We start from the raw sequence: 16,427 nt of genomic DNA, 5'->3' as shown, positions 1-16,427 counted from the left end.
AAAAAAAACACATCACTGACTAGAATGATAGATTAAAAAAAAAAATTTATTAAGCACAATATGGAAGGTTGCCGAGCGCTTAGTTTGCACGCTCCATGTGCAGAGGCTGTGTTCAACGACGCAGCCGGATTCAAATCCGCTCACTGGTTGGTTGGTTGCTCTCTCTTTCTCTCGCCTCGTCTAAAGGCCCTAATATAAATCTTTTACAAATGTGTATTTGCATCATATTCCTGCTTAAAGTGTAAAATTGATCGACACTTGTGCTTCAGTGTAAGAAGAGGGGAAAAACACTCCAGAGAAATGTGCGTGTTTCTCTCCCTCAGTGAAGAACTTATGACTTTACTAAGCCGTCTCCTCGAGCATAAAGTTCAACTAAAGAATGGATCATAATCTTCAAACCTAATCTTATAATTCTGCTTCATGCTCTCTTAAGCAGCTGCTCTCAAACCAGCTCCTGCACCCTGTCCCTTCACACGGCTGCTCTCCAGGGGACGATCCACATCTGATTGAGGAGTGAGCTGTTCAACTCTCCCAGCAGCTTCACCGATGCAGAGTCACTCAGCATGTTGACAACTTTCATTGTTCTTCACAGGAGACGCTTCTTAAAAGCGAATTGTTATCATGCTCAGTTTTAGCAAAATGCATAACTGAAAGAATTTGTACCAAAAATATCTGTGCTAAAACAGTATGTGCATCTCCTCGTAGGCACTATTAAGCTTCAAATAGATGAAACAGCTTGACCTCTGTCACTTCTGTAGCGTCTTTACTGACTTCTAACGATGAGTCCGAATGTGACAGTGATGGACTCTACAGGAAGGTACTGAGGGTGTTATCCACAGTGGCCAACTGCAGGTACTCAGGGGGGTCCCTGTCGGACTCCACCTCTGAGTCCTGCTCTTTATCGTCCTCTGCGCTCTGGCTCGAGAGCGGCGTCTTTCTTCGGACGGATCCTCGAGAGCGGCGCTCCAGGCAGGAAAGGATCATCTGTGCCAGGTCCTGCTGGAGCCGCTGGAAGTTCTCTCTGGAGAATCAGGAATCAAAGTAAGTCTCACCCTTCTTGTCAAGTATCCAAAGGTCATATTAAATACATTTTGATTCAATATTACAATGACAGGAAATATAATCCCTTAAACAGCATTAAAATGAAATGAGGATTTGAAGCACAGATTAGAGGAGGAGCTCAGAATCAGAATATATGATTCATTTACACTGCACAGACTTTTAATTCAAACTAACTCCATTTATTAATCGATATCACTCAAGTTAGCTAGCGAGAGGTAGACTCACTAGAATAACATCAACAAATGTAATGTAAATGTGAATATTAACTGTGATAACTGTGAAGTGTTTAAAGGAAGTCATTGTGGTCGTTGATCTAGATGGGTGACCAGGGGTGGCGTTGCCCCCCCGTTGAAATCTGATTGGCCACCCCAAACTCCAAATCTATGATTGGCTATTTTCCTAATCAGGGGCGGGATAAATTCCTTCAGTTATAAATAATAACACTTTGCTTTTCTCAATGTAAAACGTGTCCACACGGTCTGACGTGAAATGAACAGAATATATCTTTGAATGTTAGACAGCGTAAAATCATCATCTTGACTTTGCACATACGTGTCCCAAAAGAATCAAGCTGAGAAGATTTTTATGTTGCCACATTGTGTTTCTTACAAATCACTAGTGGCGATCGAAAGGGTAAGAAAAAAATACTAATAATTTGTATGTGTGGCCACAAACATCAGGCCACCCCTGACAAACATCTGGGCACACTCCTGTACATTTACTGTCTACAGGAAGAGACAGTGCAGCGCTGGGTATGATGTCGGGTTTACTTACCTTTTAAAAAAACGTTTTTGAAGGGATGTGTATATTTGTATTCAATAGGGAAAGTATGTAATGTTGACATTGACTCTGGTGGATTTCAGGAGGTCAGCTAGATGTAAATGAGGAGAAGGTGGAGGTGTGCTTACGTTGTGGGAGGAGTTGGGAGGTCGTAGTCTTTGCCGGTCTCACCCGTCAACCAGTAGGTTGTCTCTGTACCTTTACCCTTTGAAAACACACAAACACACACATTTACATCCCTGTGTTTCAGTGTATATATAAAACTAACCCTCTTTTTACAACATGCCGACTTTCACAAGAACACACAACTCAGAAACGTGGCCCACCCGAGCAGCACCTAAAGGCAGCATTATTACGTTTCAAGGAGGGAAGCTGGTGTGTATCCTTCAGCCAATGAAAGCGCACAGTTAAGTTGAAGGTTGGATACAATTCAACGATTGGACGAGATGCAAACAGGCGAATATGACAGACGCCTAAAGCAGGAATAATCTAAAATATTATATCACAGTAAGATGAAACGTTGCGTGATTAAAGCTTGTGAAAGCTTAAAGCTTCCTGTTGGATAGGCCGGTGTCAAACATCGCTGGTTAACTTGGGCTGGCGTGCGGTAGCCTTCTCTGTATGAGCAGTAAACGTACAAACTACATCCTGCCGTGTCACTTCCTGGAGCGATGAGCCCTGTTAACGTGTTGGGTTCACAAGCTGCAACTAAAAATGCGACTGACTCCCCCTTTAATTGATCTGACATTTTGTGAAAAAAAAGAAAAAGTGGTCTATTTTTACCTTCAGATACGTTTCTCCTCTGATCTCGTACTCGTACTTGCAGTGTGTCCTCTGCAGGATGTTTATAGTCGGCCCGCTGACGTGGATCTTCAAGGCTGCAGGACATGAACACATCAAGTTGAATGAGATGTTTAAGCACACTTGGCAGGTTGCATTTGTTTAATTAGTTTGATCTTGAGTGTCCGTGTAAATCAGTCTTCATCGTGTTCACTCACGGTGACCTGTAGACTCCATACGAGATGCCGTGTTGACCGTGTCTCCAAATAAACAATATCTGGGCATCTTTAACCCGACAACACCGGCTGCACAAGGACCTGGACACACAGGACAAATATACATCAGCTGATTACTATATAGAAGCTTCATTCTGAGTTCCTGTTTTAAAAGATAAAAATGTGTTTTTTTTTTACTGAAACATTGCAAAGTGATAGTACTGCAGTGTACCAGAGTGGACGCCGATACGTATCCACACAGGGATGCCAGGCAGGTGTCGAAGCTGGAAGGTGCCCATGAAGGCCAAGATTTCGAGCGCCATGCGGCAGATATCCACTGCGTGCCTGTTCCCATTCCTGTTAGGAAGTCCAGAGGCCACCATGTAGGCGTCACCTATCGTCTCCACCTTCAGGAAAAATGGAAGAAGTAAATGATCTCTGCAGTGCCGTGCCGTTTATGTGTCTGAGTTGAATCGTACCTTGTAAACATCATGGTGGTCGGCGATGCTGTCGAAGCCCTTGTAGATGTCGTTGAGCATGTCCACCACTTCCATCGGCGTGCTGTACTGGCACAGGGTGGTGAAACCCACGATGTCACTGAAGTATATCGTCACCTCGTCGTACAGCTCAGGCTCCACCATGCCAGTCTCCTTCAGGCTTTTCACAACAGGGCTACACGGAGAGAAACATGTTGAATGAGACACAACCTTCAGCCTCTCATTACAGATAAAACCCTGTGAACATTTAGTGCAGGGCTATCAAATGATTTAACATTTTAAATCACAATAAATCGATGAATCTCGATAGTTCAACCTGATTAATCAGATTTTTAATTGCATGTTTAAAATTCCATTATTTGGCATTTAAAAATGAAAATCGTTGTGCTTTTATTTTCAATTGTTGTTTGCTGTTTAGCTGAAAGTTCTTTACTTGTTGTCTATCTATCTATCTATCTATCTTTGAATTCGTCCCTGCTGTCCAATAAAGGAAGGACCTTCTGGTAGATCGAAGGTTACATTAACTTAACCACAGGAAAAGGAACCTGTTACCTCGAAGGCGTGGTGAAAAGTCATGAGGTGGATATCACTTTTAACTCGTCAGCTGAGCAGTCGAAGAGGTTTTTTTTTTTTTTAAAGTGACGTTCAAACATGCAGCAGCGTCTTTCGTTTTCAAGACACTGCAGAGGCTTGTCTACGGTGCGCCTCAAGGGACAAAATAGCCTAAATTCCAGTCCTTAATTAATGCTGAGAGACCCTAATGTATGGATAATAAATGTATTGAGATTTGTGATGTTATTTGTCCCATTTTATAACTCAGAGGGATTTTTTATATTTGATCAATCTTAAATCATACCGAGCCACATATATTTATCTGACTATTTCAGTTATCCATAACTCTTCCTGTTTCTAACTACCTGCTTCAAAACTTGGTCTTATCCCCTTATAAATGGAGTTCGCTAGCGGTTAGGTCGCACCCCATGTTTGGAGGTTTTAGCCCTCCAGGCGTGCGACCTGGGGTTCAAATCTGACTCCTTTCCTGCCTGTCATTCTTCTCTCTCCTAACCGGATTTCTGATCTATCCATTGTCCTTTAAAATACTCAATACTTTGTTGGTATTCAGATCAACAAAGAGCATGTTTTTTAGTATGCCAAAAACAGTTCTCTAACAGGGTACTTGTGAGGCCAAGGTGTCTAAAATAAGTGAGGCGCTCCACAGACCGAGGAAGCAGCATGTAGTTGAGGCAGTCTGCTCTGTCCCTCTCAGATTTGTAGAGCACCGTCCTCTCCTCCACCAGGTGCTCCAGGTTTCTGGAATAACTCTGCAGCCGTCTGATCATGTTGTCCATGTAGCTCTGATTGTCCTGGTTGTGGATTTTACTAAATCCAACGAAGGAGGAGGACAATTACAACAAACACGCTTACTGAAAACCAAACTGTATTTAGGACACCAAGCTGCGTAAATCACACGATGCAGACAGACAGCTGTTACCTGATGATTTTCCCCAGGCAGATCTCTGCCTTCTTAAAGTCCGGTCGTTTTTCTGGATCTTCATCCCAACAGCTTTTAATCAACATGTACACCTAGGGGGAACGAGGGCACAACAACTTTAAAGACACATGATGCTGTAAATGAAAAGCTGGCATCAGGTCGGTGTGAACTCACCTCTGACTCTCTCTCTGAAGCCGTCTCAAAGTTCAGATCAGGTCTGAAGTAGGACATGATGACTTTGGACAGTTTTTCTGTAAGGAGACACTCAGACCTTCATTACCATCACAGTGATTTCAGGGGTGGGGGGGGGGGGTCTTTGAATCAAAGCTAATCATTGGCTCTGGACTTAAAGGCTCCTGATTGGCTGCTTCCAGAAAACATCAGATCAAGTTGTTTGAGAAATCGAACAGCTCTTTTTTATTCTGTAAAACGTCATTATATTTTACACCCACATGTCATGTTTGAAATGTTATTCTCGAAGGTGGAATAAGCTCACAGTATTTCCCACTTTAGATATCGAACAAACCTAATTTGACTGGACGTGGGGACTGTGATGGTAAATGGACTTGGGATTGTGTAGCTCTTTTCTATCCTTCTCTCTTCTCAATGCATTTTTACACCGCAGGCGACACCGACACAATCACTCACTGATGGTAGAGGCTGCTGTGTAAAGAGAACATCAGAAGTCATTGTTCACGCCGCTGATGACGCAGCATGCCTTGCCCAAGAACACATCTGACCTGTGGCTGCAGGAGCTCGAGGTCGTACACCGACCTTCTGGCTGAGAGACGAAAAAAATCGATCAACTGAGCCACAGCTGCCTCTGGGTTTAAAGAAAAATCCTTCTATTTTTTTTGTAAATAAAAAAATCCTCCATCTGTGAAAAGATGGCGGACTCGTGAGCTGTCTGATACACTCGTTGGGCTTTTAAAACAGATTTGGAGCAAACCCTGTGGATTGTGATGACTGAAGAGAAAAGCTGAGGTATGAATCCAGTATTACAAACTGATTCTCTCTTAGTCTTAATGAATGTACGTTTAACTTCCCTGAGTGTACGTTTATTTGTGCATGGATTTGGATTTCTCATGTTCAGGAGTTTGTGCAGTGTTTGGGGTTTAAACTGTGAAACGTGTGTTGTGTTGGTGTGTATCACCTTCTCGGTTGGAGCAGCTCTCGCTGTAGAAGGTGCTCTTCCTGAGGACGATCTCATGAGAGATGACGGCGAAGCTGTACACGTCTCCTTTCTGAGAGGTTCCATGTTTCCTCAGGTGCTCCGGAGCGGTCCACAAGTCTGAGGAAACAGGCCAGAAGAACTTAAGAGGAGGATGTAAATCACAAAACATTTGACCCTCAGGCTTCATGTGCTCTTACCTTTTCCAGGGCTGAGGAAGCTGTTGCAGCCAAAGTCTGTGATCTTCACCACCATGCGATTATCCACCACACAGTTTGTGGACTTCAGGCGGCCGTGCACCTGGATGTCACTGGCATGCAGGTAGGACATCCCCTGCACACAGCAGAGCAAGAGGAGGAAAGGTGCAGTCAATGTCAGCTCCACTGACCTCTACTGGCTGCCAGGCGGAACTGCACAAATAATTACAAATAATCTGCACAGAAACAAACCCACTATTCAAAACTGTTGAAGGCTGTTGCATTATGAACACGTTATGTCATGTACTAACTCAGGATGTAGTTATGCTGTGTGGAGCACAATCAGATCACAATTACTGGAGGAGTGTCTGTCAGTAAAAGGAATTAGTAGAAGTGTAATTAATTTATCCCAACAACTTGTTTAGATTTTTTGGCTTTTAAAGTATTACATATTTAAAGCTTATCTTCTAAAACATTTTAAGTTACTACAGGTTTAGGTTACATGTTAGGTGAATCTGAGTACTGCTGCGTATATAATGTTTGTCCAGTGCAGATTTTTCAGTGATAATTATCGTCTTGGTCTTGGTCTTGGTCTTGGTCTTGGTCTTGTCTCGGAGCGCTCCAGTCTCGGGTATTTCTTGGTCTCAGTCGGTGTGGTCTTGACTACAACACTACTTCGAGGTCACATGACGTGTCTCTCCGCAGCAGAGTTTCTTTCTCACCTTGGCGATGTCGAACATGACGGAGATCTTAAACTCCCAGTCCATGAAGGTCTCCTCTGGGTAGGAGATCTTGTCGTTCAGCACGTACTGAAACATAAACATAAACAGATCGAGTGAGTTTTTTAGTCAAATCTGTTAAAATAGTTGAACTGGAGTTTAATCGTTCCTCACTTGGTCCAAACCAAGCTTGTTTTAATTCTTCTGTGTCGTCTTATTATGATCATTAAAAAACTTCCTCTGATAAATAAAATGCACGTCAGAAGTCCCCAATCATTTTGATGCTCTGAGGATGACGCAGTGTTCACAGGAAGGCCTTTTTTAGAAAAGAAATATCATTCATGCAAGACACAACTTAAATAAATGGCACACTTACCCTGAGCGACCCCCTTTCTCCATATTCAAACACTCCGAACACGCCTTGATCAAACTTCACCGTGCCATAAAACTTTGTGAGGTTGTAATAGTCGATCTGAAGGAGCTGCAGGGAAAAAAGACAAGCAAGGGACAGAAGGTCTGAAGAGGGCCCAGAAGCTTAGAAAAATATTAACACAGAGATTTGACACAAACCACCATCTGTGTGTGTGTGTGTGTGTGTGTGTGTGTGTGTGTGTGTGTGTGTGTGTGTGTGTGTGTGTGTGTGTGTGTGTGTGCGTGTGTCTTACTGCATTCAGCTCTATCCTCTGAGTCTCGTTGAAGTTCCCGTCCGAGTGTTTCAGCTCCTTCAGAATCACAATCTGAAAGTTTTGCAGCAGCGTCAGTCTCATCGTGTTCATGTCTGCATGCTCACATGTTGATTGAGTAACTCGTGCAGGATGTTGTGTTCCCTCGGGATCAATAAAGTATCTATCTATCTATCTTCAGCTACCTTCTTATCGTAGAGAGCACGGCGAATTTTGAAATCCATCTTCTTTTTCTCTTCATCTTCAATCTGATCGAGGCAGAAACAGGACATTTAAAGATGAGTTCAAACTGAGGCGCTCTGATTCTAAAAGTGGAAAAGATTCCTGCGCTGTGCGTGAGGTTTACGGGTGAGTTACCTTCAGAGAAATAAGGTTGTGTTCGTTGTTCTCCAGCAGTGAGATGAGGTGTGAGGGGATGTAGGACCAGCGCTTCCTGACCAGCCGGTCTCTTCTGTTTTGTCTGCAGAGAAGCAAAGACAGCATCAGGAGGATTTAACCCTTTAGAGGGCACTCAATGAAATACTGTCAAATTCAAAAATTCAACCTCATACTGTTATTCAGGGACATAACAAAACGTTATTTCTGTTATAACATTTTCCAAAAATTGTAATTGTAATAAACATTGACAAAGTTATCATATTTGGTTCCAATCACTAACAACAGCAGGACGATTGACTGAGTGAGGATCACATGCTTCTCGAACCTTACTGAGGTGCAGACAGCTGGCCATATGTAATGTTTGTGGAAATTACCAAAAATAGTCAGTTGCCCCATAAAGTTTTAACTTCACAAAATTAGTTTGTTATTTTCAACTTTTTGCACAAAAACGTGCATCGTGTACGAGGACAGAAAGAAAGGTCCAATAAGCATGTGTTCATAACAGCAACATCAACCCGAACGTCAAAAACAAAAGTCTGACCATGTCTACATTATGTCTAATGAGATAACACATGTATCAGCCGTGTTTGTCATTGTGAGGTTTCATGCATTGAATTTGGTTCATCACTCACCTGTAGAAAATGAAGGCGATGGTCGCGACCACGACCACAGTAACACCTAAAACGCTGACGATGATGTTGTATACTTTCGTGCCTGAGAATAGAAACACAAGTCAATATTTATTAGAGCAAATGACTCGCCCGATGTTGAAGTAAATGTCGTAAAAGAAGCGTGGTGATCAAAGCAGATGGTGTTCATTTTTATTATTTTGACGTAGTTTTGCCATTTTTTGGGGGGTAGGGCAACTGAGGCGTGTGGAGGAAATGTGTGGAGGTATAAAAGTGAGCTCCTTTATCTGACTAATGTTACCCAGAGGAATATTTGACTACTGTTGAGTAGAGTTTTTATCGTGGCTGCACATGTGAAACATTTTGAACCGAGTAAGAGTTTCGCTTTATGTTTTCTGAATCAAAAACCAACCGTCCAATTTTAAAGACGTCGGGGAGAGGTTACAACATAAGTATAAATGTGTGTTTTTTTTACCTTGGTCTGGCTTGGTGTTGGGAAGTTTTCTTCCCCAGATGAAGGAAGGGTGTGTGGCGAAGAGTGTGGTGACGTTGCGCTCAGTGTCAAAAATGAATAACTTCTCATACTGAGGAGAGGGGAGACCATTTTTACATTTCAGCATGAAACAGTGCGGCAGCCAAAGATTTGGCACATGAGGCCTTTTCAAGGTCTTCTGGGATATTGATGGATAATTATAATAATTATTTTATTACAAAACCCAAATGGCCAAATAATAAACAGACCTTGTTGTCCGTCGTGGTGTAAAGGACTGAGAGATTCACATCTCTGTCTCCATTCTGGTCCAGCTTGTAGGTTCCAGCACGTCCTGCGAAGAATCATAGAAACATCTTCAAACACTTCAATGACCACACAAACATGCTGTGCAATGCTGCGTGTCTCATTATTGAGGACCAGCTCGTCCCTTAGCCTCTCACATCACTAACACCCCTCTTCCTACAGTTACAGTCTGCAGGCTATCACACCTCGTCCCTTCATCCCGTCAGTGAACAACACTAATAAGAGATAGCAGCTGACAGCTTCCATCTGTTCCGCCTCAAACACAAATAGTCACCAATGTCAACGCTCAGGCCGCCAGTCACAGCTACTAAATTCATCCCAGCTGTGGTGGATGTTGAATATTCAGCTGAATCACAGTGTCTCCTGTGCTCTAAATGAAGAAACAAACAAAGGACTGGATGGGTTTATTTCACATTTTGTGGGTAGAGAGACACTCAGGTTACCTTAATAAATGTTCAAAACACTGAGAGCAAATTTTTCATAATACGTCTCCTTGAACGTGAATCTTGTAGCTGCTCAATTTCAACCTCTTTAATCAACATAATCAGTCCTCCACATTGTCATCATCATTACAGCTGCTAATGCTAATTAAACTGATCAGTCCATTATCACACTCACCTGTTTCTGCTTTCTGTTTATTACTACTGGCACTATATCTGTACGTCCATTTAATGAGTCTCTGACAGACGTTTTTTCTTCTCACTGTAAATAGTAGAGTTACCTGCTCGTTTTGTAAAGAGTCTTGAGATAATATTTGTTTTGAATTGATGACATACTAATAAAGATTGATAGAATTTATTTTTATTTTTTGTCACGCCTCTAAAACTGTTTCGGTCTGAAACCCTTCGTTCAGCATCGAAAACAAATGCAAACAACGCAGACTGCTTGCATGAAACTATTAATATACAAGTGGAATATTTATCTCCTTTCTGCCATGACTTCCTCTTCCTTATATATCGGCCTTTGCAGGTCGTCACCAAAAAAAAGAGAGAAAAGTCTGTGACACGCAGTCGTTATGAATGACTCTCCATCAATATGCTTTCAGTCATTTATTCTTCCCAACAAAACAAGACACTATGACTTGTGCAGTGATTGATTGATTGATTGATTGATTGTATGACAGAAATATTCCGCTCCCTCTCTCCATCTAAGACAATCAACACGGTGAACAGGTGAGTGCAGCCCACAGAGTCTCGACAATCGCCACAATGATTTCCGGTAAACACACCCACCACCAGAAACAATAAGATCGCAAACAATAAACAAATGGGTGAATAAACCATTAAACCAAACACACAACCAACTTACATTTACGGCTCCTACACTCTTCGTTTCCTACTTACCCTCAAAAGACACGTTTCTGAAGTAATTCACGTTGACAAACGCCATCTGATCCATGGATGACTGATTTTTTTTGACAATTTCTCTGATCAGCTTGCCAACTAGCAGCACTGCATCGTGGTACGCAGCCATGTAATCATTCATCTGCAGAGAGAGAAGGACAGAAGTTGATTGTAAAACTAGTTTACTTTGTTATTAACAGAAGAAGATATCCTTTATTAATCCCACTCTGTTATTGAGACATGCTGCACACACACAGCCTGAAACACACACACATGCACACAATGATCTCATGCATGGAGAGATGTCAGAGTGAGGGGCTGCACAGATCGAGGGTGCCTTCATCAACAGCACCTCTGCAGCGTTTAGGAAGTGAACTGTCACCTCTCTAGCAACCAGACCAAAACCCAGACTTGGTAACCAACCCAGGTCCCAGGTCCCTGAAGACTGAGACACTGACAGGTGAGAGGAGAGATTGAATTTATCGATTTTGTTTATTCTTTAAAACGTTGTCAAAGTAACCGTCATCAGGGGCCCCCGTCATCAGGGGCCCCATGACTGATGATCACAATCCCTTACCACCAAGCGGTCTGGTTCAGTATGGTACCCATTTATTGGCGTAAAAAGTTGGGACTGGTACCAACATATTAACTGTGTTTTATTATAATGAGATGGTTAGTAGGCTACAGACAGAAAGCTTCTTTCTCTGTCTCATTTATGAATCTATGGAAGTCCAAAGCAGACATACTTTTACAGGACTACATTTTATTTTACTCCGTTTTCTGTCATAAATAAAGCTTGAGTCGAGATCTCGACTTATGACAGACTTTTTAGTGTCAATTGTTCATCGTAATGTTCCCAAAATGTTTAGCAATTTCTTCAAGAAGCAGTTTGTTTAATGTCTGTATCTCGCGTCCTCACCATTTCGTTGCTTCTCACGTCGTTATTGACGGTGTAGTTTCGTGTGTTGGGCATCGTCAGCACCAACACGTTCTGCATGGATGGTGGGCTGATTGAAGATGTGTTGTAGTAAATATCACTGTGGAGAAGAGAGGGAGAGGATTTAAAAAGTGCTGTGTACGCTCCATTATTAGAATAAGTGAGCTCTTCTGAAGGTGAGAATCACTGTTTATTTAATTATTAATTTTATTAACTATCAATGATTTTTCATACATCCATTCTCTTCTACACACCTGAGGTCGGGTTGTGTTGGCGGAAGGTTAAGTTAGTCATTAAGTTGGTCTGCTACGTTTCAAACCTTTTCCTGGTTAAACAGAAATTGCTGGTTGGGCGCTGAACAGTGTGCAGACTTTTTTTTTTTTTTTTTACTTTTTTTCTGCAGTGAGTATATTTCTTCTCCTGTTTGCATTTTACACACCAGCTTTCACTGTTCATTATAACTCTTTGAGGTTCTTTTTGTGTGTTTAAAAAACACAAGTTCAGTCTTATTGCTTGAGTTATCGGAGCTTTCAGAGTAAATTGAAGCTGTCGACTGTCTATCGTTGCTCAAAGCTGAAGATGTTTACAGAAAATAAGATATTTTGAGGTGAATTGATTATTTGAGACGTGATAAACGAGCTTGTGAATACAAAGCACTGACTTGTAGAGATCAATGAGGACGAAGAGGATTTCGCTGCTGTCTGCCTCTGTGGAGCCGTTTTTCACCTCGATCACGTCCTGTGGCGATCCACAGATGATGAACACTGCAAACAGAGGAGCTTTAGGTAAGAGTGCAAGTTGTCCTGAGTTTGGCCCTTAATGTCTCTTTTGACCTTCACAGCAGAGAAACTATGACGCCCTTTTCCCTTCGTTACAGTGACATGAAACACAAGCTCAGGTATGTGCACAGGTTTACGTCACCTTGAAAAGGACGAATGGTCTTATTTCACTGGGTTCTCTTTAACGATGGTTGATTTATTTATTATTGATTTCGTCTATGTGACAATCTCATTTCTGCACTGATCAACAAATAAACGGAGAAAAACGTCTAAATGTGTCTGTTCTTTGACCTAGTGGTAGTACTGGTACTTTTTCCATTTCACTTACAGTTGCTGGTCCTGTTTTGAGGCGCTGCAATCACTTCTCTCAGTTCTTGTGGTTTGCGCAGCACTGTTCGTTCGACACTTTCTGCAAACTTTCCTGAGCCTACATCCAGTGCATTTATGTACCTGTACAAGAAATACAATTTTTGTTATTCCACAAAAAAAATTAGACAGCATTATAAAGGGACTGAAGAAACAGGAATTCATAGCTGAAGTTACACTGGTCTATTTTGTATTTTGTCTCGCCTGTTAAAATCAGATTATTTTTAACCTGGATATATTGTGGAGGTTTTAATTGAATATGGATTCTAATGGAAGGAAAACGCTCACTCAAGTTTAGTTTAAGTCATATTCGATGTCTCATTTTCTTTTCACTCTTAACATGTGACAAACTCCTGCTGCCTATGTAGTCACAGTGTTTGATGTGCTTAGAGTCAATAAATCTAAAACTGGTACATTACGAAATGTACAACAGCTGCCAGGTGATATGAGACAGAATCAATATCGATGGTTTGCAGAACAAGGAAATGTCACACCTTTTTAGATAGCAGAGAAAGGAATGCAGGACCTGTTAATCAATCAAACACTTTCCTGGAGCTCTAATCACTTGGTGATATAATAAAAAAAAAAAAACCTTCCACAAAAAGAGAATTACTTTTTCTCATCCTTCACTCACCAGAAGCAATCCTCCGTGTTGTCCTCTGACTTGTAAACATAGGCCGTCTCCCAGGGAGGCTTGATTTTGTGTATGTGTTTCCAAAAGTGGATGAAAAAGTTTGAGATCTTTCGTGCGGGCGGAAGCAGGCGCTGCAGGTTGAGCGCGAAGTCACAGGACATGCCAAAACTTCCGGCTGAGAGGATGGGAGTGCTAAGTCTCAGACCTTTTTCAACACTGACAGAGAGTAAACATAAAATAATCACAACTATTAACACAAATAACGGTTATCTGACGGGTGGTTTTACATGTATCTGCTCCCGTGTGAACGTGACTCACTCAACCATTGGGAAAGTAGCGTAGGTACAGGTGGGCCCAATCACTGCACATCCCAGGTTACTTGAATTCTGCCAAAGAAAACAAACAGAGGAAAGTATGTGTCTGTGGGTGTGTTAACATGTTAACTCTCTTTGCCTCCACAATCAAATGAAAGTCTATGAAAGTTGTTTACATTGTTTTGACAAATGCTCTGGGTGATTTAGGCATCGCATGAAACTGCTTTGATAGTTTCCCATGTGTTAAAGGTGGACAAGAAGCTGTAGCTACTCACCATGAGTTGTTTCAGCTGGCCCACTCCTTCACACGCGGTACTCCTGCAGCCTCTGTTTTGATATAAAGTTGTGTTGAAGCCGCCAAATTTAGGCGTGATGTTAAACTTCAAAGCTTGATGTGGTTTGAGGAAACAAAATTAGGCAGACAAATAACATTGCGTTATTATTTTTTCAAGATTGTGATTATCTTAACATTAAAATCTGAACATCAAATGAGACTAAAAGAGCTAACTTGTGAGATACGCATTAAACGTTAAAGGCAGGGTTGGTCATTGTTCAAAACTAGCATGATTTTGAAAGTAGCATTTCTTCAGTGCTCCATCTTCACCCACTCGCTCCCCTCTGTGCTCCCTATAAAGCCACACCTCTCACGTGCACGCACGAGCGCCATTGATCCAGAAACGCACCTCAGCTCATGTTCTGAGTGTGGGCTCGTGCATGCATGGTGTAGAGAACAAGCAGGGAGACAGGGAAGGCGTGTGATTGGTTCATCAGATTGGTACCTCGTGGCAGACATTGGTCGAAGTTTTTACAGACTTACAAACTGCTACAGATGATGGATTGTCTTTGTTCCTTTTTCAGAGAACCTGAGTTATTAATGTCTGTCAGGACCTAAAAACAATTTCAACTAAATCTTAAAAAATTGTATTTGGAGAAAATGACCAACCCTGCCTTTAAATGAATGAATTTGTTTCAAGCTAAAGTTATCATCTCTTGCTATCTGACCAAATGTTTGTCCTTCTTATATGACACCAAAATAAATAAATCTGACATCCTCAATGTAAACAGGTTTGTAGTATGAACAAGCATGTCATAGTAGTTAAGGGTGAATGGTTTAGGGAAAAGTAAGCTGAGCTTGTGTTTACATTTGACTTCTTTTTATTTGGTGTTTTCTTCCCTAAAGACAAAATGCGTCTAAACAACAGACGTTGCTTCCATGTTGGGGATTGGACGTGTCGTCACGTGACTCTGACCTTATATATAAATAATCAAAATGATCCACATGGGCAAGAGGACATCGGTTAGAGGTTTCAATTCATTTTCGATTAATTGTTCAGCCCGAGTATTAAATATGTTCCCCAGTGGATGTCATGCTCGAAGCAGCCCGTAGTTAATTCAGCCCGATAAAGCAGGTGATTGATCGAGGCCCTCCAGTCTAAAGCTCAAGTTGAGTTATCAGCGATCGTTGAATAAGTGTTTCAGGTAATCATTGCCTGTTGGTTAATAGCCTAATTGACTTTATCTCATTATTTATTGCGCTGACTAAATAACATCTGTTATTATGTGTCGTTGCTTCACTTGAAAGAGTTTATGACTTGTTGTCTTGTGTCAAATATTAAAAAGAGAATCTAAGAGCAGCTCAAATTCAACCTCGATAACAAACGTAATCCGTCCTTCCTGTTTCATAATCATTACATTTATTAATGTTGATCAGTCTATTACCTGTTATTGTCACACTTTTACCAGACTGACATGAGCTCTGCTGTGCTCATGATGGATTCATGTTTTTTATTCAACTTTTCTTATGAATTGACGCTTTATAAATAAATATTGATTGATTGTTTGCTGTGAAAACGCAGCAAGATCACAATAAAAGGCAAGAAGTTAAAACTTTGAGACAAAACAAAAAACACTCTAAAACAGAGTTTTAAAACATTGCACCTTTGGTGAATCGTAATTTAACAACTTAAACCCTAAAAACCCGCAGTAATGAATCTGATATGACAGATGGTCTACTGTATTGTTTTAAGCCTGTCTGTGTCCATGTGCAGTAACCTTTATGTGTATTCATTACCATCACCCTCATTGAGGATTGCATCTGTCTCTATGGCCTTCATTATTTCCCCTTTTACAAACTTCAGACTCCAGGGAGACTCTTCATCGTCCAGGAGAATCACATTGACTGTAATTCCATCCACGCAGGTTTGGAGGCCGCGGCACGGAGCAAAGAGTGTAATCCCGAGGGCGCACAAAAACAGCCACCTCATCCACGCTCCCATTTTCAGCTCTGATGTTCCTGCAGTTTCAAACCTCAGAGTCGTTTGGAGAGTCTGCTGTGAGAGCTCTTCTGAGTTGATTTCCTTTAAGTCCAGTGATGCAGTGCAGTTTTCAAGACCTTCCTCTTTCATTTTCCAGAAATCAAATCTTATTTTATCCAACGTGGCCGTAGAAAAGAAAAGCTTTAGGATCCACTTCCCCCAATCTCTTGTTTCTCTCCGAGTCGCTTGCTTCACCACACAGGTTCACACTCCTTCTGTTCCTCTTCGTGGCTGCTCACCTGTGCTATCCACATCAAGTTGTTAATATACAACCTTTAAAGACACAGGCAAGGGCAATATAACCTTCTCACTGTTATTATACCAAGGTCTGAATGAATTA

General features: G+C 41.6%; 1 protein-coding gene across 1 annotated transcript; it reads right to left on the bottom strand.

Annotated features, from left to right (window-relative positions):
• Positions 1–164: 164 nt before the first annotated feature.
• On the bottom strand, positions 165–16,172 carry gucy2cb (guanylate cyclase 2Cb). The gene is made up of 27 exons (XM_079334245.1): positions 15,844–16,172; positions 14,048–14,160; positions 13,777–13,844; positions 13,459–13,674; positions 12,787–12,908; positions 12,341–12,443; positions 11,662–11,779; positions 10,743–10,884; positions 9,345–9,427; positions 9,079–9,187; positions 8,607–8,688; positions 7,954–8,056; positions 7,782–7,844; positions 7,579–7,650; positions 7,290–7,394; positions 6,917–7,003; positions 6,198–6,330; positions 5,980–6,117; positions 5,001–5,077; positions 4,827–4,918; positions 4,556–4,714; positions 3,317–3,509; positions 3,070–3,244; positions 2,841–2,939; positions 2,626–2,720; positions 1,971–2,047; positions 165–1,021 (listed from the first exon to the last, which is right to left on the bottom strand). The coding sequence occupies exons 1-27, from the start codon at positions 16,046–16,048 to the stop codon at positions 808–810; spliced, it is 3,243 nt and encodes a 1,080-aa protein (XP_079190371.1). The 5' UTR covers positions 16,049–16,172; the 3' UTR covers positions 165–807.
• Positions 16,173–16,427: the final 255 nt, after the last annotated feature.

Source organism: Symphodus melops (genome assembly GCF_947650265.1).
Source record: "Symphodus melops genome assembly, chromosome: 21".
Classification (NCBI taxonomy): Eukaryota; Metazoa; Chordata; class Actinopteri; order Labriformes; family Labridae; genus Symphodus; species Symphodus melops.
Note: the sequence above shows the minus strand (reverse complement) of the source record. Positions and strands in the feature narration are given on the sequence as shown.

Bases quoted from the DNA above. Each gene is read 5' to 3' on its own strand.
- gucy2cb (XM_079334245.1), bottom strand. From the start codon at position 16,048: ATGGGAGCGTGGATGAGGTGGCTGTTTTTGTGCGCCCTCGGGATTACA. The intron at 7,395-7,578 runs GTAAGACACACG...TTTTCCCTGCAG, and splicing joins AGAGGATAGAGCTGAATGCA to CTCCTTCAGATCGACTATTA. The intron at 4,919-5,000 runs GTGAGTTCACAC...CGTTCCCCCTAG, and splicing joins CTTCAGAGAGAGAGTCAGAG to GTGTACATGTTGATTAAAAG.